This window comes from Heterodontus francisci, chromosome 36 (assembly GCF_036365525.1).
Source record: "Heterodontus francisci isolate sHetFra1 chromosome 36, sHetFra1.hap1, whole genome shotgun sequence".
In the NCBI taxonomy this organism is placed as follows: Eukaryota; Metazoa; Chordata; class Chondrichthyes; order Heterodontiformes; family Heterodontidae; genus Heterodontus; species Heterodontus francisci.
This window is the reverse complement of record NC_090406.1, coordinates 18,932,971-18,956,756: the sequence shown is the minus strand read 5'-3', so window position 1 is coordinate 18,956,756 and position 23,786 is coordinate 18,932,971. Positions and strand designations below refer to the sequence as shown.

Here is a 23,786-nt window from a genome sequence, read left to right as displayed (position 1 = left end):
TTCCTTAAAGATAACCCATTGTTCCGATACAGCTCTTCCTGCCAGTCTTTGGTTCCATTCTATCCTGGCTAGATCCCTTCTTATCACGTTGAAATTAGCCCTCTTCCAATTTAAAAATTCTACCTTATTTTGTTCCTTGCATTTCTGCATTACTAGTCTAAACCTTATGATATGATGATCACTCTTATGCAAGTGCTCCCCCACAGACACTTGGTCCACTTGGCCCACCTCATTTCCCAACACCAGATCCAGCACTGCCTCTTTTCTAGTTGGGCTGAGAACATACTGATCAAGGAGGTTCTCCTGAACACATTTTAGTAATTCCTCCCCCTCCTTCCCTTTTACTCTAAAATTATTCCAATCGATATTTGGGTAATTAAGGTTGCCCAATATCACCACTCTACAGTTATTACACATCTCCGTGATTTCCCTACAGATCTGCTCCTCTATCTCTATCTCCCACTATTTGGAGGCCTATAGAAAACCCCCAGTAGCGTGATCATACCCTTTTTGCTCCTCAACTCTAACCAAATTGATTCTGTCCTTGCCCCTTCAAGGACATCCTCCCTTTCCAGCACTGCAATATCTTCCCCAATCAGGACTGCCACCCCATGTCCCTTTTACCCTTCTCTTATTTTTTCTGAACACTTTATATCCTTGTATCTCAAATGCCCAGTCCTCACCATTTTTAAGAATAGAAACCGGAGTAGGCTATTCAGCCCCTCGAGCCTGCTCCACCACTCAATAAGATCATGGCTGATCTGATTGTGGCCTTAACTCCACTTTCCTGCCTGCCCCCCATAACCCTTGACTCCCTTGTAGATCAAAAATCCGTCTAACTCAGCCAAGAATATATTCAATGACCCAGCCTTCACTGCTATCTGGGGTAGAGAATTCCAAAGATTAACAACCCTCTGAGAGAAGAAATTCCTTCTCATCTCAGTCTTAAAAGGCAGACCCCTTATGTTTTAACTGTGCCTCCCAGTTCTAGATTCCCCCGCGAGAGGAAACATCCTCTATGCATCTACACTGTTAAATCCCCTCAGAATCTTATATGTTTCAATAAGATCACCTCTCGTTCTTCTAAACCCCAATGTGTATAGGCCCAACCTGCTCAACCGTTCCTCATAAGACAACCTCTTCATCCCAGGAAATCAGCCTAGTAAACCTTCTCTGAACTCTTTCCAATGCAAGTATATTCTTCCTTAGGTAGTGTCGGCTGTGGCTCAGTTGGTAGCACTGTTGCTTCTGAGTCTCCAGGTTCAAGTCTCACTACAGGGCTTGAGCACATAAATCAAGGCTGACGCTCCAGTGCAACATGGAGGGAGTGCTGCACTCGGAGGTGCTGTCTTTCAGATGAGATGTTAAATCAAGGCCCCATCTTCTTTCTCAGGTGGATGTAAAAGATCCCATGGCACTACTTCAAAAAAGAGCAGGGGAGTTCTCCCCTGTGTTCTAAAGAACAACAAACAAAGAAAATTACAGCACAGGAACAGGCCCTTCGGCCCTCCAAGCCTGCGCCGATCCAGATCCTCTATCTAAACATGACGCCTATTTTCTAAGGGTCTGTATCTCTTTGCTTCCTGCCCGTTCATGTATTTGTCTAGATACATTTTAAAAGACGCTATCGTGCCCGCGTCTACCACCTCCGCTGGCAACGCGTTCCAGGCACCCACCACCCTCTGCGTAAAGAACTTTCCACGCATATCCCCCCTAAACTTTTCCCCTTTCACTTTGAACTCGTGACCCCTAGTAATTGAATCCCCCACTCTGGGAAAAAGCTTCTTGCTATCCAACCTGTCTATACGTCTCATGATTTTGTACACCCCAATCAGGTCCCTCCTCAACCTCCGTCTTTCTAATGAAAATAATCCTAATCTACTCAACCTCTCTTCATAGCTAGCGCCCTCCATACCAGGCAACATCCTGGTGAACCTCCTCTGCACCCTCTTCAAAGCATCCACATCCTTTTGGTAATGTGGCGACCAGAATTGCATGCAGTATTCCAAATGTGGCCGAACCAAAGTCCTATACAACTGTAACATGACCTGCCAACTCTTGTACTCAATACCCCGTCCGATGAAGGAAAGCATGCCGTATGCCTTCTTGACCACTCTATTGACCTGCGTTGCCACCTTCAGGGAACAATGGACCTGAACACCCAAATCTCTCTGTACATCAATTTTCCCCAGGACTTTTCCATTTACTGTATAGTTCACTCTTGAATTGGATCTTCCAAAATGCATCACCTCGCATTTGCCCTGATTGAACTCCATCTGCCATTTCTCTGCCCAACTCTCTAGTCTATCTATATTCTGCTGTATTCTCTGACAGTCCCCTTCACTATCTGCTACTCCACCAATCTTAGTGTCGTCTGCAAACTTGCTAATCTATACTTTCCTCCAAATCATTTATGTATATCACAAACAACAGTGGTCCCAGCACGGATCCCTGTGGAACACCACTGGTCACACGTCTCCATTTTGAGAAACTCCCTTCCACTGCTACTCTCTGTCTCCTGTTGCCCAGCCAGTTCTTTATCCATCTAGCTTGTACACCTTGGACCCCATGCACCTTCACTTTCTCCATCAGCCAATATTCTGGCCGATATTTATCTCTCAATCAACATCACAAAAACATATTATCTGGCCATTATCACATTACTGTTTGAGAGTTTGCTGTGTGCAAATTGGCTGCTGTGTTTCCTACATTACATCAGTGACCACATTTCAAAAGTACTTCATCGGCTATAAAGTGCTTTGAGACATCCAGTGGTCTTGAAAGGTGCTACATGAATGCAAGTCTTTCTTTCTTTTCCTTTTCTTAAGTAAGGAGACCAAAACTGTACTCTAGGTGTGGTCTCGCCAATGTCCTGTACAGTTGTAGCAGGACTTCCCTACTTTTATACTCCATTCCCCTTGCAATAAAGGCCAACATTCCATTTGCCTTCCTACTTGCATGCCAACATTTTGTTGACACCCAGATCCCTCTGTACCACAGCATTCTGCAGCTCTCTCTATTTAAATAATATTCTGCTTTTCTATTTTTCCTACCCAAGTGGACAATCTCACATTTTCCTACATTATACTCCATCTGCCAAAGTTTTGCCCACTCTCTTAACCTATCTGTAGCCCTTTGTAGACTGTGTCCTCCTCACAATTTGCTTTCCTGCCTATCTTTGTATTGTCAGCAAATTCAACGAAAATACACTCGGTCCCTTCATCCAAGTCATTAATACAGATCATAAATTATTGAGGGCCCAGCACTGATTCCTGTGATACTCCACTAGTTATAGATTGCCAACCTGAAAATGTCTCATTTATCCCAACTCTCTGTTGCCTGTTGGCCAATCTTCTAACCATGTTAATGTGTTAACCCCAACACCATGATCTCTTATCTTGTGTAGTAACTTTTTATGTGGCACCTTATCGAATGCCTTTTGGAAATCCAAATATGCTACATCTACTGGTTCCCCTTTATCCACCCTGCTTGTAACATTCTCAAAGAACTATAATAAATTTGTCAAACACCATTTCTCCTTCAAAAAAAACATATTGACACTGTCTGATTGTATTATGATGTTCTAAATGTCCTGCTACTACTTACTTCATAAGGAATTCTAGCATTTTCCCAATGACAGATGTTAGGCTAACTGGTTTCTGTTTCCCTCTTTTTTGAAAAGATATGTTACATTTATGGTTTTCTAATCTGCTGGGAACTTTCCAGAATCTGGGGAATTACAACCAATGCATCCACTATCTCTGCAGCCAATTCTTTTAAGACTTTAGGATGCAGTCCATCAGGTCCAGGGGACTTGTCAGCCTTTAGTCCCATTAGCTTTCCTAGTACTTTTTATCTCTAGTGATTAAGTTCCCCCCTCCCTTTTGCCTTGATTTTCTACTATTCTTTACTGTGAATATAGAAATAGGATAGAACAGATGAATGTGTGGCTGGAAAGATGGTGCAGGAGGGAGGGCTTTCGATTCCTGGGACCTGTTACGGAGAAGATAGGACCTGTATAGGCTGGATGCATTGCACTTGAACAGAGCTGGGACAAATTCCCTTGCGGGGTGATTTGCCATTGCTATTTGGGAGGGTTTAAACTAACTTGGCAAGGGTGTGGGAACTAGGAGATAATACAAGAGAGGAACATAAAGGTGCACAGCGAATTGGGAGAAACAGATTGTACAGGAGTAGGAAATAGTAAATTATTATTAGGTGAGGTCAGAGTAAGAAGGAAAGTAATAAAATCTAAATTAGGGTTACTATGCATGTATGTGAATGCGCGGAGTGTAGTAAATAATGTTAGTGAGCAGCAGGCACAGATTGCCACATGGAAGTATGATGTTGTGGCAATAACAGAGATCTGGCTCAAAGAATGGCAGGACTGGGTACTAAATATTCCTGGATATAAGTGCTGGAATTTTATGTTCGGTGGGAGGCCCCATCCACAGGCCAAAAAGTCGGAAGCGAGCCCGCCTCTGCCGGGTCTGGGAGCTACTCTACGATTTTACGTGGCCCACACCTTTAATTGGCCTTGGGCAGGACTTTGAACCCTCTGAGGCAGGATGTCCCAGCTCCAAGAGCTGCCAGCCAATCAGTGGGAGCAGTGGCCATTGCTGGGGCTGCACCCAGCCACAACAGCAAGAGGGACACCGGCCTGGAAAAAAAGGTAAGTGTTTGTGGATTCGCCGGGGACAATTGGCTGGGTCCCGACGAGGCAAGGGGAGGGTTGGTTGGGGAGGGGGAGGGAGTATAGTGCAGTGGGGGTGGTTGGGCTGTGGGGGGCCCTTCATGGGGCACAAGATGCTTGATCAGAAGGGCCTCCCGCAAGGAGGCCGCCAGATTTTACTGGGTGTCCTCCTGGGGTCCTCAGCAGTCGCCCGGTTGCCAGTAAAATACCAGCAATGGTGGGAGGAGGCTCTTAAGTGGCAGTTTATTGGCCACTTAAGGGCCTTGATTGGCCTGGGGCGGGCGGGCCATTTCTCATCGCCGCCGCCCCTCATAAAATTGCAGCGGGGGCGGGGGGAGTCGGTAAAGGCACCCTTCACCTCCCACTCAATTTTACAACTCACACCCCCCCCCCCACCCCACCGCCACCAGCCTGCTCCTGCAGGGGGGCATAAAATTTGGGCCAAGGTGTTTATGAAAGAAAGGAAGAGAATGAAATGGGGAGGGGTGGCAATTTTGATTAAGGAGAACATTGCAGTGCTGGAGAGAGAGGATGTCTCAGAGGGGTCAAGGACAGAATCTATTTGGCTGGAGCTGAGGAACAAAAAAGGTGCAATGACATTGCTCAGTGTAGTATTATAGGCCACCAACCAGCGGGAAAGATGTAAAGGAACAAATTTGCAAGGAAATTACAGAGAGCTAACAGTGGCGGCACAGTGGTGCAGTGGTTAGCACCGCAGCCTCACAGCTCCAGCAACCCGGGGTTCAATTCTGGGTACTGCCTGTGTGGAGTTTGCAAGTTCTCCCTGTGTCTGCGTGGGTTTCCTCCGGGTGCTCCGGTTTCCTCCCACAGCCAAAAGACTTGCAGGTTGGTAGGTAAATTGGCCATTATAAATTGCCCCTCGTATAGGTAGGTGGTAGGGAAATATAGGGACAGTTGGGGATGTGGTAGGAATATGGGGTTAGTGTAGGATTAGTATAAAATGGGTGGTTAATGGCCGGCACAGACTCGGTGGGCCGAAGGGCCTGTTTCAGTGCTGTATCTCTAAACTAAACTAAGGTGCAAGAATTATAGTGTGGTTATAATGGGGGACTTTAATTATCCTAATATAGACTGGGATAGTCATAGAGTAAGGGCAGAGAGGGGCAATAGTTCCTAGAGTGTGTTCAGGAGAATTTTCTACAGCAGTATGTTTCCAGTCTAATGAGAATGGAGGCACTGCTGGACCTGATTCTTGGGAATGAGGTCTGCCAGGTGGATCAAGTGACAGTCGGGGAAAATTAGGGCACAGTAATCATTGTATCATGAGGTTTAAGTTGGCTATGGAAAAGTACAATGAACAATCCAGGGCAAGAATAATGAACTGGGGGAAAGCCAACTTCAATGGGGTAAGAATGGATCTGAGCCAGGCAAATTGGAATCAAAGGCTGGCAGGCAAAATGGTAACTGAACAATGGGCTGTTTTTAAGGAAGAGATAGTTCAGGCACAGTCAAGGTATATTCCACGAAGGGGAAAGGTAGGGAAAACAAATTCAGAGCTCCCTGGATGATGAAACAGATAGAGATTAAGATGAAGAAGAAAAAAAGTGTGCTTATGACAGATGTCAGATGTATAATACAACCAGGAAACAGATTGAATATAGAAGCTTCAGAGAAGTGAAAAAGCAAATAAGAGAAGCAAAGAGAGTATGAAAAGAGACTAGCAGCTAATATAAAAAGGGAATCCAAAAGTCTTTTATAGGCACACAAATAGTAAAAAAGAGTGGTGAAAAGAGGAGTGGGGCTAATTAGGAACCAAAAAGGGGATTTACACATGGAGGCAGGAGGCATGGCTGAGGTATTAAATGAATACTTGGGATCTGTCTTTAACAAGGAAGAGGATGCTGCTCAGGTCATGGTGACAGAGGAGGTAATTCAGACACTTGAAGGTTTTAAAATTGATAAGGAGGAGGTATTAAATAGGTTAGCTGGACTTAAAGTTGATAAGGCACCAGGATCAGATGAGATGATCCAAGGATACTGAGGGAAGTGAAACTGGAAACACTGGAGGCATTAGCCATAATTTTCCAGTCTTCTTTAGATTCAGGGGTGGTGCCAGAGGACGGAAGAATTGCAAATATTACACCTTTGTTCAGAAAAGGGTGTAAAGATCAGCCCAGCAACTATAGGCCAGTAAGTTTAATCTCGCTGGTGGGGATGCTTCTAGAAAAGATAATTCGGGACAAAATTAATCATCACTTGGGCAAATATGGATTAATTAAGGAAAGCCAGCATGGATTTGTGAAGGGCAAAATGTGTTTAACCAACTTGCTGGAGTTTTTTGATGAGGTAACAGAGAAGGTTAATCAGGTTACTGCTGTTGATATGGTGTACATGGACTTCCAAAAAGCATTTGATAAAGTGCCACACAACAGACTTGTCAGCAGCGCTGTAGCTCATGGAATAAACGGCACAATAGCAACATGGATACGAAATTGGCTGAGTGACAGGAAACAGAGAGTAGTGGTTAATGGATGTTTTTCGGACTGGAGGAAGGCTTGTAGTGGAGTTTCCGAAGTGTCAGTGTCAGGAACCTTGCTCTTCCCGACATACATTAATGACCTAGACCTTGGTGTACAGGCCACAATTTCAAAATTTTTTTTTTTTTTTTTAGATTAGAGATACAGCACTGAAACAGGCCCTTCGGCCCACCGAGTCTGTGCCGACCATCAACCACCCATTTATACTAATCCTACACGAATCCCATATTCCTACCAAACATCCCCACCTGTCCCTATATTTCCCTACCACCTACCTACACTAGTGACAATTTATAATGGCCAATTTACCTATCAACCTGCAAGTCTTTTGGCTTGTGGGAGGAAACCGGAGCACCCGGAGAAAACCCACGCAGACACAGGGAGAACTTGCAAACTCCACACAGGCAGTACCCGGAATCGAACCCGGGTCCCTGGAGCTGTGAGGCTGCAGTGCTAACCACTGCGCCACTGTGGATGATACAAAACTTAGAAGCATTATGAACTGTGAAGAGGTTAGTGTAGAACTTCAAAAGGACATAAGACAGTTTGTTGGAATTGACAGTCAAGTGGCAGATGAAATTTAATGTAGAGAAGAATGAAGTGATTCACTTTGGTAGGAAGAAAGTGGAGAGACAAAATAAAGGGTACAATTCTAAAGGGGGTGCAGGGGCAGAGGGACCTGTGTGTATATGTGCATAAATCATTGAAGGTAGCAGGACAGGTTGAGAAAGTGGTTAATACAGCATCCTAGGCTTCATTAATAGGGGCATAGAGTTCAAAAGCAAGGAGGTTATGTTACATTTGTATAGAACACTGGTTCAGCCTCAACTGGAGTATGGCACCACACTTGAGGAAAGATGTGAAGGTGTTAGAGAGGGTGCAGAAAAGGTTCACAAGAATGGTTCCAGGGATGAGGAACTTCAGTTACGTGCACAGATTGGAGAAGTTGGGACTGTTTTCTTTGGAGAAGAGAAGGTCGAGAGGAGCTTTTTTTTTTTAATTCCTTCATGCAATGTAGGCATTACTGGCAAGACCAGCATGTATTGCCCATTGCTAATTGCCCTTGAGATGGTGGTGGTGAGCTGCCTTCTTGAACCACTGCAGTCCATGGGGTGTAGGTACACCAACAGTGCTATTAGGAATGGAGTTCCAGGATTTTGAACCAGCGATAGTGAAGGAACAGTGATATAGTTCCAAGTCAGGATGGTGTGAGGCTTGGAGGGGAACTTGCAGGTGGTGGTGTTCCCATGCATCTGCTGCCCCTGTCCTTCTAGGTGGTCGAGGTCACTGGTTTGGAAGGTGCTGTCTAAGGAGTTTTGATAGAGGTATTCTAAATCATGAGGGGTCTGGACAGGGTCGATAGGGAAAAACCGTTCCAATTGGTGGAGGGATCGAGAACAAGAGGGAACAGATTTAAGCTAATTGGCAAAAATAGCAATAGTGACTTGAGGAAAAATGTTTTTACCCAGCAAGTAGTTAAGATCTGGAATACACTGAGAGTGTCGTGGAGGCAGGTTCAGTCTAGGTATTCAAGAGGGAATTGGATTGTTATCTGAAAAGGAAGAATGCCATGGGAAGAAAGCCAGGGAGAGGCACTAGGTAAACTGCTCTTTCAGAGAGCCAGCACAGACATGACAGGCTGAAGGGCCTCCTTCTGTGCTGTAACAATTCTGTTATTCTGTGAAAACATTTATTCAATGTCTCTGCCATGTCCTTGTTTCCCATTATTAGTTCACCAGTCTCATTCTCTAAGTATCTAACACTTACTTTCTTTACTCTTTTCCTTTTATTATCCTTGTTGAATCTTTCACTGTCTGTTTTTATATTTCTTGCTAGTTTACTCTCAAACTCTAATTTCTCCCTCTATTTTTTTTAAGCCATCCTTTTCTGGTTTCTAAAATTTTCCCAATCTTCTGGCCTACCACTAATCTTTGCAGCATTGTACATCTTTTCTCTCAATTTGATACCATCCTTAACTTCCTTAGTTAGCCATGATGGTGCATCCTTCTCAATGGAATATATCTTCATTGAGAGAGTTATAAAATATCTCCATAAATGTCTGCCACTGCTTCTCTACCATCTTATCTTTTAACCTATTTTCCCAGTCTACTTTAGCCAACTTTGGCCGAATTTTAAAAGTCAGTGGTGAGCTCGCCTCTGCCAAGCCTGGAAGCCACCCAGCAATTTTGTGTGGCCCAGGCCCCTAACTGGCCTCGGGTGGGACTTCTACCTCTCTGAGGCAATCAGTGGGCTGAGAGCTCTTCAGTCCCAGCAGCACCACTTTGGGAGTGGTGGCCACTGCTGGGACTGCACCAGGAGAGAGCAGGAAGCGGGGCGTCGGCCCAGAAAAAGATAAGTGGAGTTTTGGGCCTCACCAGGGACAATTGGCTGGGCCCTGGCAAGGCCGGGGGGGCGCAGGTGGGGGTTGATCAGGAGGGTGGGGGATGTGCTCCAACGGGAGCGGCTTGTGCTGCTGGGAATCCGTTAGTGGGGCACAGGGTGCCCGATCATGAGGGCCACACCCGGGCCCGCAAGCAGGCCGCCTGGTATTACTGTGTGGCCTCCTCAACTGACAATGTGCTCGGCCGTCACTGGTAAGATACCAGCGGCGGTGGCAGGAGGCCCTTAAGTGGCAATGAATTGATCACTTAAGGGCCAAAATTGGCATGGGGCAGGTTGGCCGTATGCCACCTCCTCCCTTGCTGGTAAAATGGCAGTGGTGGCGAGTAGGCGACAGGAGGAGCACCCCCCACCACCAACCACCTCCCCCCCCCCACCCGCCTCCCACTCGATTTTACACACCATGCCCCTCCTCCTGCCTCCAGCCTGCTATTGGGGGGCATAAAACTCTGGCCTTTTGTCTTCATAACCTTGTAATTGCTTTTATTTAAGTTTAAGATACTAGTTTCAGACCCAAGTTTCTCACCCTCAATCTGAATGTGAAATGTTATCATGTTATGACCAGATTCAGTCTGGCTGTTAATGACTACCAAACATGGTACACTACTGCCCACTCAGGAAGCTGACCTGGAGGAATAATCAGGCTAAGCCTCATCGCATGTACCTCATGTATCAGCAAGCTCAATTCGCCAGCTATCAATGATGTGATGGAGGATTGCACTGCTCTGTCAGTTGTCTGTAGACTCCAATTTATGTTTCCACATTATTCTCCTTTGCCTTTTCTTTAATCAGCCACTTCTTCCCCTATATAGACTTTACTACCTAGAAGGTTGCAGCCATTTACCTTTAAGTGGCACATCCCTTTTTTGTGGAGCTGCCAAGAGTATGCATTGCAAATTTTGTGGGTCCCCTTTTTCAACACTCCTGGTCAACACTCTTTAAGCAAGGCTCAAGCAGCGCAGGCAGCTCAAACAGTTAAATAACCCAACCCTGTGGTATCAGTTGGGCCAGGCTGCCTTTCTATCAGTGCCACAGTGCAGTATATCTAGCCTTGGCTGCTGAATCAGCCCTTGCATGCACTATTCACAATGGTAACATTTGCTCCAATGTACAGTTTCTTATTCATTTCAATTGCAATGAATTTCTTTTTAATAGAAAGGAATTTTATGCTAAACTTCAATTAAAAGCAATATTTCAATAAACTATTTCAGCCAAATTTGCAAAGATTTTTTTCAACATTCCAGGCAAAATTCAAATGTTTGGGATCTCCATTACATGGACCACTATTTTCCCCTGTGACTTTTCTATTCTTTTATTTTTAGATGCTGACTTGCCGAGGAGGACGGTTCCATGAGAATCCCACAGTATATTGAGTGTAGCGGTGGGTGTTGGAGAGCTACCGGCACACAGCAGCACTGCAGCTGACTGTAATCCCCCTGAACTGATATCCACAACATATGCACATTCTAGTTAAAGTCTGCAGTAAGAATGAGGTACTTTTGCCCAGTTTTGTCCAATTAAGAGGGCTGCAGGGAAAGGAGCAGGGGAACGGAATTAATTGGATAGCTTTCAAACAACTGGCACAGACATGATGGGCCGAAACGCCCCCTTGTGTGTTATAAGATTTATGATTTAGTAAGTGGCTATCCCGTTAAATCCAGTCAGAGAACCGAAGCAGCTTTTTTTTAAAAATGACTGTAATTCAGATTTCCGTACCAAACTAACTTACATATAATGTTGCAGATTTGCACATTTAACCCTCCCGTTGAAGTCACTGGAGAGTACTGGTGGGCAAGTTATAAAACCGGAATTCCACCCAATCCCATGGGCTTCCCACCTGGTGGGCTAGGCTAAATTATCTTGGTAGATTCTGTTTTTGGAGGGAATTCGAATCGATAATGCAAATACAGTAGTGCAATAATCAACATAATGGTCTTCCAGAATTTGAATTAAGACAAGGCCAATACAAGAGTAGCTGAAGTCAACAGTGGCACACATGCATTTGTAATATTTTTCATTCTTCAAAAAAACAAGCAACATCTCAATAGAAGCAACAAAACCTCAGATATGCTCAATTACAAAGCTCCTGAGCTCAGACTTCATCTTGGACTCAAGACTCAGGCTCATTTTCATCTGTATGAACAGCAGTGTTAGAAAGGGAAATGTAGAGCACAAGCAAAATGCTGTTGCCTCACAGCAAGAATTGAATGGATAATTTAATGTGAATTTTAAAAATTGATACCCTCGAATAATGCATGAAGTCAAACGTTTCAGCGAAAGGTTTGTTCAGGCCCCATGTGAACCTGGAATCCTCTGTCCCATCTCCAGCACACTAACCTGCCATCCGTGAAATTTATAAACTGCGTGTATCTCAGCTTGCTGCCATACTGTAAGTTAAATTACTCTTAAAATCTGTTTTCAGCTCACTCAAGCACACACACACCCAATGGTTCACTCTATTGTTGAGCTTTTGACTTGCACATGACTGATCCCAGCTGCATTCCTCCCCAATGCGTGCATCTTTGCGTACACAGTTGCAGCTTCAGCATCTGATCTCATTTGCAGTGAGGCCATTGGTATTAACTCTGTCTGTGATTATTTTGGGTTATTAATGTTGCAACTTCAAGTGCAGCACTGAACAAGAGTCCAACATAATGACCGCTTTATGTCTTCTATAGTTCCAGAGGAAAACAAAACTGCTCAACCCTTGAAAACTAGTAATGACCAGAGATTTTTTTTTGTTTTGAGTGCTTTCCCTAAGTCTACAACAATCTTTGCTGTTCCTCTAAAAGTCTGAGCAATGTCATTCTGTATTCAGAAGCTCTTAGAAAGAGGTCCATCACTCTTTTCCAAAATTGCTAAACTCTCTCAGTCCCTGTGTGCATCTGGTCCCCACTGTGTCCTCTGCCTCAAGGCAATGTGCAATGTGGCCTTATCCCCATGCGACTAAACCTAATTGCAACACAACAAAGTTTGTTCGATATTTTTGAGATGAATAAATTGAAACCTGTCATAGGAAATACCTGAAGAAAATCAAGTGAATCTCTGTATTAAGGTGTATTGATCAGAAGTATCTAAGAGATTGGATGAGGCTGGGCACCTTCCCTTGGGAAGGAAAACACCCCACCAGATGGAAAGCTGAATAATTACACTCCATCCAAAAGTACCATAGGTTTTTAGCCCCTGTACACAACAATGCCTTCACCTGCATAAAATTAAGGAATTGATTAAAATCTCAGGTTTTTTTTGTTGCAGAAGTACGATAAACTATTTCCTTATGAACAAATTACATATTATATGGGGAAATGGCTGTGCTCCTTAATGCCTCCCAAATAAAAGGAATACTCCAGGACAGCATCCTTCAATTCCTTTAATTGTAAATATTTGTTCCAAAAAAAAAAACAGTAGAATTAAAAATTAGAGCTTTTAGGGAGTGGCAGTAAAGCTGAGAAATTAAGGCTGAAAGCTGAAATGTGACCTTTCAATGGCAAACTCAGACATATCTGGGGAGATAACAGGCCCAACATTACAGTTATTGGGTCTATTTCTTTCGTCAGTAGTTACAGAGCAATTTGATATTTTCCCCAGAGTAACTGAGAGGAACAAGCACAAGGAATCACTGCCTTGCATGAGAGAAAAGTTTCCTATTGATGAATTCAAGACCACTGTTAAACTGACAACTGTGATTTTAAACTGGTTGAAACTGCTGTTTAAATAGCACAAGTGACACATCCTGAGATTAAGAAGAAAGACTAAACCAATTAATATATAATCCTGCTGCTGTGGCTTACCTTGTGTAGGCTGAGAGTCTTCCAGGTACGTTGTGTTTGTTTTTTCAGGATCATCGTTAGCCCTAGAAGACATGATTTCAAAGATGTGAGAACTACTGGAGAAGTACACTGGCTTTTAAAGTCATCTACAGCAAAGATCACGGGCAGCGTTATTTTCAGGCCTCAATGAAAATGGTAGTGGAAACAATGAATGGAACCATAGAGCTTTGCTGATCCATGCTGTAAAGCTAGGTCATTCTGCATAATAATAGGTATTGCAATATATCAGTGGAATAAGAACAGCAATCTGTTTCAACTGGTGCTGAACTAATCTAACTCTACATTCCAGGAACACAAGGTGCAACGTGCAGTATCAGAGATGTTGCTGGTGATGATTTATCTCCCTTGGAGGTTTGACAGTATGACCTATATTTCGTAAACACGCAACAGGTGTTCACACGGCTTAAAGGGACTGTACCATCAATGGTAAATTCTTCTGTATGTCCACTTTGCATTGTTTGAATATGACATTGCGTAATTGTTAATGCTTTATTCTCCAATTTAAGTATACTATATTAAGTATATCTATTTTTTAAGAACATTATGTGGATCAAGTTGGATTAAAGGGGTAATTTTATGAGGTTTCACCAGCAATGAGCAGGGATTGGAGAATGCGGGTTACAGTGATATATTCCATCTCCAACCCTCACTTGTATGCAGGACGGTTTTCTGCTGGCAGTAGAACCTACAGAAATTTACTGGATACACTATTCCTGGCTGTCCCAACATCTAATTCAATCCATAACCATTATATAGTTTATCATGCATGAATCACGCATTAGCTAGGGTGATTTCATTGGGGTATTTTAAATGATTAGATTAGATTAGATTAGAGATACAGCACTGAAACAGGCCCTTCGGCCCACCGAGTCTGTGCCGAACATCAACCACCCATTTATACTAATCCTACACTAATCCCATATTCCTACCAAACTTCCCCACCTGTCCCTATATTTCCCTACCACCTACCTATACTAGTGACAATTTATAATGGCCAATTTACCTATCAACCTGCAAGTCTTTTGGCTTGTGGGAGGAAACCGGAGCACCGGAGCACCCGGAGAAAACCCACGCAGACACAGGGAGAACTTGCAAACTCCACACAGGCAGTACCCGGAATCGAACCCGGGTCCCTGGAGCTGTGAGGCTGCGGTGCTAACCACTGCACCACTGTGCCGCCCTTGATTTGAAAGGGTAGATACAGAGAAACTATTTTCTCTGGTTGGGGGAGCTCCAGAACAAGTGGGCATAATCTTAAAATTTAGAATTAAAATTTAGGAGTAAAGTCAGGAAACACTTTTTCACAGAGGGTATTGGAAATCAGGAACTCACTCCCCAAAACACTACAGATTCAAGGGCCAGAATTTAACACTGAGGCGGTGGCCCCGCCAACTGGCTGAAAAGTCATGGGACAGCTGCCTCTGCCGGGCCTGGAAACCAAGTTGCTATTTTGCATAGCCCCGGCCCTTAATTGGCCTCAGTCGGGACTTTCACCCCTCTGAGGCAGCAAGTTCCTCCTCCAAGAGCTGCCAGCCAATCAGAGGACCAGCAGCTCTTCAGACCAGGAGTGGTGGCCACTGCTGGGACTGCACCCAGCAAGAAGAGGACGATGGACATCACCAGTCAAAGAATTAAGTGGAGTTCGGGCCTCGCCAGGACAATCGGCTGGGCCCCGGCAAGGAGGGATGCGTGGGTCAGAGAGTGGGGAAGGGGCACTAGTTTTAGCAGGGGCAGCCCGTGCTACAGGGGAGGCTCTGTGGGGCACAGAGTGCCCAATCAGGAATCCCAGCCCACGAGGAGGCCGCCAGGTATTACTGGGTGGTCTCCACAGGTGCTGAAGTGCCTATCCACCACTGGTAAAATAGCAGTGGGGTCGGGGAGGCAACAGGCACCGCACTCCCCACATGATTTTATGCCCACCTCGCTTCCTATCCCACTCGCAGGGGGAGGCGCTAAATTTCGTCCAGAGTCAAAATTTGTAAGATGGAGATCAACAGATTTTTATTAGATACTGGTGCCAAGGGTTTTTAAAAATTTCTTGACAGGATGTGGGCATCACTGGCAAGGCCAGCATTTATTTTGCCATCCTTGAAAATGTGGTACTGAGCGGCTAGCTTAAAACCCTTCAGTCCACGTGGTAAGGGTAGTCCGGCAGTGCTGTTACGTAGAGAGTTCCACCATTTTGACCCAGTGATGTTGAAGGAACGGCGATATATTTCGACGTCAGGATGATGTGTGACTTAGAGGGGTAACGTGTGTGGTGGTGTTCCCATGCACATGCTGCTCTTCTCCTTCCAGGAGGGTGGGGTCACAGAGGTGCTGTCAAAGAAGCCGTGGCGAGTTTCTGCAATGTATCTTGGAGATGGTACACGCTGCAGACATGGCAGCCACGGAACAAAGGTGGGCAATGGAGTTGAGGTATAGCTCACAGAGGGGATGCCGCTGCCGGTACACCATAACACCCCCACCCACCACAGCCCCCCTCTCCCCCACCCCAATCACCAGGGCCTGCCTGCCTGCCTTGCCCTGGCTTCCCCCAACCAAACGCAACTCTCTTTGAGGGCACCCCGCCATCGAGGCACCCTCTCCCTGGTGATGCAGCCTCAGTAATGGCCACGGCCAGCAGCAGCGCTGCTGAGGCTGAACTGATAGCTCTCTGATTGGATGACAGCCCTGGTGGCAAAATTCTGCCAAAGCAGGGTCACCTCCCACTTTTGTCCCCGGCGGTGGGTTTTAGATTAGATTAGAGATACAGCACTGAAACAGGCCCTTCGGCCCACCGAGTCTGTGCCGACCATTAACCACCCATTTATACTAATCCCATATTCCTACCAAACATCCCCACCTGTTCCTATATTTCCCTACCACCTACCTATACTAGTGACAATTTATAATGGCCAATTTACCTATCAACCTGCAAGTCTTTTGGCTTGTGGGAGGAAACCGGAGCACCCGGAGGAAACCCATGCAGACACAGGGAGAACTTGCAAACTCCACACAGGCAGTACCCGGAATTGAACCCGGGTCCCTGGAGCTGTGAGGCTGCGGTGCTAACCACTGCGCCACTATGCCGCCCTGGGTTCTCCAGGTAGGCTGAAAAATTCAGCCTAAGGAATAAGTGCGAGATAGGGAAAGATAAAAATCATTTCGAAGTATATATTTTAATAGTATTGATACTATAACAAAGCAACTCCATATATATATATATATATACACTATTATTACTATTCTTGGACCCCTCATTTCTCAGCGACATGCAGCTCCTCAGCAACATCATATGAAAACACATCAGTTTCCACATGGATGCTGATGACACCCAGCTCTATCTCACCACCACCTCCTCAACCCCCCCACTGTCTCTAAATTTTCAGACTGCTTATCTGACATCTAGTACTGGATGAGCAGAAATTTTGACCAATTAAATTTTGGGAAGACCAAAGCCATTGTCTTCAGTCCATGCCACAAACTCCATCTTCACCACTGATTCCACTCATCTCCCTGGCAACTGTCTGAGGTTCAACCAGACTGTTTGCAACCTCAGTGTCCTATCTGACCCCAAGACGAGCTTTCAACCACATATCCATCACTCACTAAGACTGCCTATTTCCATCTCCGCAACATCACCCATCTCCTCGCCTGCCTCAGCTCTCCTGCTGCTGAAACCCTTATCCATGCCTTTATTATCTACAGATTTGACTATTCTAACGCACTCCTGGCCGGCCTCCCACACTCTATCCTCTGTAAGTCGATGTCATCCAAAACTCTGCTGCCGGTGTGCTAACTCACAACAAACACCATTAACCCATCACCCCTGCGCTCGCTGACTTAAACTGGTTCCCAGTAAAAATTCTCCTCCTTGTTTTCAAATCTCCCCATAGTCTGGCCCCTCCCTATCTCTGTAATTTACTCCAGCCCTACAACCCACCAAGATATCTGTGCTCCTCCAATGCTGGCCTCTTGAGCATCTCCATTTTAAATCGCTCCACCATTAGCGGCTGTGCCTTCAGCTGCCTCGGCCCTAAGCTCTGGAATTACTTCCCTAAACCTCTCCGCCTCGCTACCTCCCTTTCCTCCTTTAAGACACTCCTTAAAACCTACCTGTTTGTTGAAGCTTTTGGTCATCTGCTTCAATATTTCCTTATGTGGCTCAGTGTCCTATTTCATTTTATAATGCCCCTTGCGAACCACCTTGGGATGTTTTATTATATTAAAAGATACAATATAAATACAAGTTGTTCTTATTGTTGTTAGTAATTGGTTATTTAGCATTAAAGTGAATGAGCAGAAATCCTTTAAAAGGCAGCTAGCTCAAGGAACACAGAATTCCCTGAAGCTGCAGACAGTCTAGGGGTTAAGTTTGACAACTTCATGATGTGTGAGATCAAGTGGCTTAACTTTGCATTTACGTCCAAAGTAAATGTAGAAAATTATAGGGACTCAGTATAGATTCAAGTATTCCTTTTGTATTTCTCAGGTGGTGACCGTTTCATAGCTCACTGAAAGCCAAGTTAAGTACAGAGTGCTGGTTACCAAACCCTATCCCACAGAGAACACACACACACACACACACTTCTATTCAATAAGAGTTTTGTAGACTTTAATGGATGTTTAAACTTCAAAGCTTACTTAAAACAACAATGCCCCAACAATGTTGTTTGAGTTTGAACAATTTGTCTGGCAAGTACTCTTTCAATGCCTTTTTCAGTGTTGAACTTGATGAGCTTATACACCGTCATCTATAGTCCTATTTGATGCCAAATAAAAGCTGCTTGTATACTGTGCAATACCAATGCTGCTGCCTGGTCCTGACTCCTCTATCACATAGCTCACTGCAGATCAATAGTAAATGTGCCAGCCTTATTGAATCTCAACAAGTTTAATTTTGACTTGCACCTCGCAGTGCAAGACCCTCACATTGGTTGTTAGCAGTGCTAGCACTGTATAAAAACAGCTAAAGCTGTGAAATTTTTGTGCTAAAGCCAAACAAAGCTTCAAGCAGGTGGGTTGTATCGCATTAACTGCAAATTGTGGCTCGTCCAAGGACGTGTATGATATAAATTAGTAAGATATTGCACAATGCACTTGTAACACACTGCAATGTTACAATGCTTGGCTGTTACTTTTCTGGCCTTCAGTGGAGTACTAAAATAGTACAGGAAATTGTGCTGATTAATATATTTATTCTATCAAAATGCCCAGATTCTGATGACTGTTTTTGTTGATTATCATCTTTTTGCTCTGCCTGAACAAAATTTTTCTTAGGCAGAGTGAAAGGCCATTAGTCCCAAACATTGTGTCAAAATACCATATGCTCCTACTTAGTGCTATTCACTAAGCTTTTCTCAAGATTTACCATCTCAACCAATGGTTTGCTCAAGGGTCTCCCCTCAATCTTCAAAAGTGATCATCAAGATTTGGATCTTGAATCCTTATCCTAGTGCCAAAGGGTAAGTTGATTGCTTCACTATTTCAAGCTAAATTTTTGAACACATTACAATTTCTCTAGAAATAATGAACACTGGAAATATTCTAGCTGTATTTAGAATTTTGCTACATGTATCATCCTCCCTCTCCCACCTAACCTATTTTTGATTTCAGTTGTCCCATAATAGAGATTTTCTACATGGTATTTCCCTTGTGCTGTGGATACTGAGATAGTCTAGCCTCCCAATAACACTCCCTCAGTTACTCAACATTTTGCAATATTCTTCATATAGACTATTAACAGAAGCCCAAAGCACAGACGAAGGGAAGTCAAGCTGCAAGTGGCCTCCAAGCCATTGTGGACTGGATGTTGCAATCAATTGCAGAGCAGTGGTGCTCACTGCTGATCTCAAAGAAAGCTGCCCACAAACATCTAGTGATCTGTGGTGTGGATTTCCCCTTTCCCCATGGCAGTTTAAATCTGGCGCAAAGTCAAGGTGATTTCCTGGTGTCCGGCAGCAGTGATATCAGCAAGCAGAGTAAGCAGCCAATCACATTGAAGTATTCTCACAGATTGTAAACCAGGAAGGTAAAAACACTGATGATCCTTCACTTTTAATTTCAATTTTCAGATCGTGAAATAAGTGATAATGATTGGATTAAGACAGAAGGTGGTGTCATAAATAAACCTTTTTTTGTTATTCTAAAATTATGTGGAAATTTATTATAATGGAGAAATTTGACATTCCACAAATAGAAAATTGCTTTTCAGGGTCAATGAAGGTGTGTAGCAGTAATTATGAACTTAGTACACTTTTAAAACCCAGTTACACCACATTCAATAAGGTGTAACTTTTTACAACAGATTTTGGAATTTCTTTGGAATTCTCTACTGCAGAGGGTTGTGGATGCTCCATCATTGAATACATTTAAGGCTGGGATAGATAGATTTTTGGTTTCACAGGGAATCAAGGGATATGGGGAGCGGGCAATAAAGTGGAATTGAAGCCCAAGATCAGCCATGATCGTATTGAATGGCGGAGCAGGCTTGACGGGACATATGGTCTACTTCTGCTCCTATTTCTTGTGTTCTTGTGTAAGAGAAGCAGCGTAAAAGTGAAAGATTTCATCAATTTACTGATTGGTTTGGGATTACACATGGGGGGGGGGGGGGGGTCATCAATACCGCACCCTCTACAGGAGCACAGAATCACTGACAGCAACTTGTGGATTTCCACATTATTCTGCGCAAATGTAGACTCCAGATGTTGCTGTCAGATTCAGTGGAGTAATGATGACAAACACTGACAGTTTCACCGTCATTACCACTGGAAAATATGGGCCATTAAATCACTGGTCTATATGAAATGAAGAATTCCAGTATGCCTATTGTTTACATGTCGACAAAGAAAAGATATCAAATAGTGTAGTGTGACTTTATGAACACTTCATACAGAACAATGAATACATTTCACAGTGCCATCTGAAGGGTCACTGACCTGAAATGTTAACGCTGCTTCCCTCTCCACAGGTGCTGAGTATTTCCAGCATTTCTTGTTTTGATTTCAGATTTCCAGCATCTGCAGTATTTTGCTTTTATTTTATTTTATTACAGTGCCATTGTTGTTTTCATGAAATGAGTGAGTGCAAGTTTAATCAACTAAATCACTCCAAGTTAAATTGCCATTATTCACAAAATTAAAGCCACTATATAGGTAGTAATAAACAATAATAAGCATAATGTTTTGGAATATGAGGGCTGAAATTTCGGGGCCCATCGAAGGTGGAAAAGGAGACGGTGGGGGCTCGAAAATACCAGCACCAGCCAGTGTGTCAGTTGCAAGACCGTTCCCAACGTCAGTCATTTTCAGGGAGATGAATTCAGGGTCTGGAGAGCCACCCACCCCCATGAGGTGGACAAGCAATTAGGCTCATTAAGAGCCTTGTTAAAGATGTAAATTAAAGGAGGCTGATTGGGGTTTTCCAGTTAGCCTCCAGTTTTCTGACACAATGGTGGGGGGGTGGGTGACAAATCAAGTGCTTGGAGGCAGACATCTAGCAGCAGGCTGGGATGCCAGCGCTCCTGGCAGGCCTACAGGCCCTCAGTTCCAGGGAGAAGACTCGGAGGGCAGAGGACCGGAGCAGTGAGTATAAAAGCCTTACCTTGGGGATTCGCGGCCTAGTTCCAGGAAGTCGACTCGGAGGGCGGAGTGGCGAGTATAAAAGCCTTACCTTGGGGATTTGCAGCCTAGTTCCAGGAAGAAGACTCGGAGGGCGGAGTACCGGAGCGATGAGTATATAGAGTAACCTCGGGTGGAAAAAAAAAACTGAAAAAGTGATGTTACAGGAAAGCTGTGACCTGATTGGCTGGTAAGGAATCTGCACTGAATTTGAAAATAAAACTGATAAACTAATTAATCCTAATTAACTAATTAACAAGTAGAGGAATAACTTAACCCGGAGGGAGGAGATTACTGTATTTAGCATTTAATATTTATAGTAGAAATCTAGCGCTAGGGACCATATAGTTAATTGTAACTTAATTTAGTAAGGATTTAATAAAGTATTTATTTTAAATTAATTTATTAATTAGTGCTGGAAATGTCAGTTAGAGGGGTAAAGTGCTTCACCTGAGATGTGGGAGGTCCGTGACGCTTCCAGCGATCCGGACAACTACATCTGCAGGAAATGTACCCAATTGCAGCTCCTCACAGACCGCATGGATCGGTTGGAGCAGCAATTGGATGCACTTAGGAGCATGCAGGTGCGGAAAACATCATAGACAGGAGTTGAGACGTGGTTACACCCAAGGTGCAGGCAGATAGATGGGTGACCACTAGAAGGGGCAGGCAGACAGTGCAGGAATCCCCTGTGGCTGTTCCCCTCTCTAACAAGTATACCGTTTTGGATACTGTTGGGGGGGATCGCCTATCAGGGGAAAACAACAGCAGCAGCCAGAGCAGTGGCACCACGGCTGGCTCTGTTGTTCAGCAGGGATGGACAAAAAGCGCAGAAGAGCAATAGTTATAGGGGACTCCATAGTCAGGGGCACAGATAGGTGCTTCTGTGGATGTGAAAGAGACTACAGGATGGTATGTTGCCTCCCTGGTGCCAGGGTCAAGGATGTCTCTGAACGGGCAGGAGGCATTCTGAAGGGGGAGGGTGAACAGCCAGAGGTTGTGGTACACATTGGTACTAACGACATAGGTAGGAAGAGTGACGAGGTGGTGCAGGGGGAGTTCAGGGAGTTAGGTAGCAAGTTAAAAAACAGGACCTCTAGGGTTGTAATCTCAGGATTACTCCCTGTGCCACTTGCCAGTGAGGCTAGAAATAGGAAGATAGTGCAGCTAAACATGTGGCTGAACAGCTGGTGTAGGAGGGAGGGTTTCAGATATCTGGATCATTGGGATCTCTTCCAGGACAGGTGGGACCAGTACAAGAAGAACGGGTTGCATCTAAACTGGAGGGGCACAAATATCCTGGCTGCAAGGTTTGATAGCATCACTCGGGACGGTTTAAGCTAGTGTGGCAGGGGGTGGGAACCAGAGCAGTAGGTCAGCAGGTGAAATAACTGAAGGGGAACTAGTGAATAAGGCCAGTAAGACTGAGAGCAAGAGCAGGCAGGGAGATGTTGCTGAGCACAGCAGGACTGGTGGACTGAACAGCATTTGTTTTAATGCAAGAAGTATAACAGGTAACAGGCTTGGCCATGTGAGCCGCATGGAAGATGGCAGGATCCCCAAAGACACATTGTACAGCGAGCTCGCCACTGGTATCAGACCCACCGGCCGTCCATGTCTCCGTTATAAAGACGTCTGCAAACGCGACATGAAATCGTGTGACATTGATCACAAGTCGTGGGAGTCAGTTGCCAGCGTTCGCCAGAGCTGGCGGGCAGCCATAAAGACAGGGCTAAATTGTGGCGAGTCGAAGAGACTTAGTAGTTGGCAGGAAAAAAGACAGAGGCGCAAGGGGAGAGCCAACTGTGCAACAGCCCCAACAAACAAATTTCTCTGCAGCACCTGTGGAAGAGCCTGTCACTCCAGAATTGGCCTTTATAGCCACTCCAGGCGCTGCTTCACAAACCACTGACCACCTCCAGGCGCGTATAAGGAGGCCCAAAAGAAAGAAAGAAAGAAATAACAGGTAAGGCAGATGAACCTAGAGTTTGGATTAGTACTTGGAACTATGATATTGTTGCGATAACAGAGACTTGGTTGAGGGAAGGACAGGATTGGTAGCTAAACGTTCCGGGATTTAGATGCTTCAGGCGGGATAGAGAGGGATGTAAAAAGGGGTGGGGGAGTTGCATTACTGGTTAAGGAGAATATCACAGCTGTACTGCAGGAGGACACCTTGGAGGGCTGATGCAGCAAGGCAATATGGGTAGAGCTCAGGAATAGGAAGGGTGCAGTCACAATGTTGGGGGTTTACTACAGGCCTCCCAACAGCCAACGGGAGATAGAGGAGCAGACATGCAGACAGATTTTGGAAAGATGCAACTGCAACAGGGTTGTTGTGGTGGGTGATTTTAACTTCCCCTATATTGACTGGGACTCACTTAGTGCTAGGGGCTTGGATGGGGCAGAATTTGTAAGAAGCTTCCAGGAAGGCTGCTTGAAACAATATGTAGATAGTCCAACTAGGGAAGGTGCCGTACTGGACCTGGTATTGGGGAATGAGGCCGGCCAGGTGGTCAAAGTTTCATAGGAGAGCATTTCGGGAACAGTGACCATAATTCCATAAGTTTTAAGGTACTTGTGGATAAGGATAAGAGTAGTCCTTGGGTGAAGGCGCTAAATTGGGGGAAGGCTAATTATAACAATATTAGGCAGGAACTGAAGAATTTAGATTGGGGGGCGGCTGTTTGAGGGTAAATCAACATCTGACATGTGGGAGTCTTTCAAACGTCAGTTGATTAGAATCCAGGACTGGCATGTT

The 23,786-nt window shown here is 44.7% G+C and overlaps 1 protein-coding gene across 1 annotated transcript in view; it reads right to left on the bottom strand.

Moving 5' to 3' along the window:
- The window catches only part of cbarpb (CACN subunit beta associated regulatory protein b), a 198,197-nt gene that overhangs the window by 84,719 nt on the left and 89,692 nt on the right, over positions 1-23,786 (bottom strand). The window contains exon 4 of the mRNA XM_068016255.1: positions 13,383-13,444. Coding sequence (XP_067872356.1) covers positions 13,383-13,444 — 62 coding nt within the window. The remainder of the gene's footprint in view (positions 1-13,382; positions 13,445-23,786) is intronic.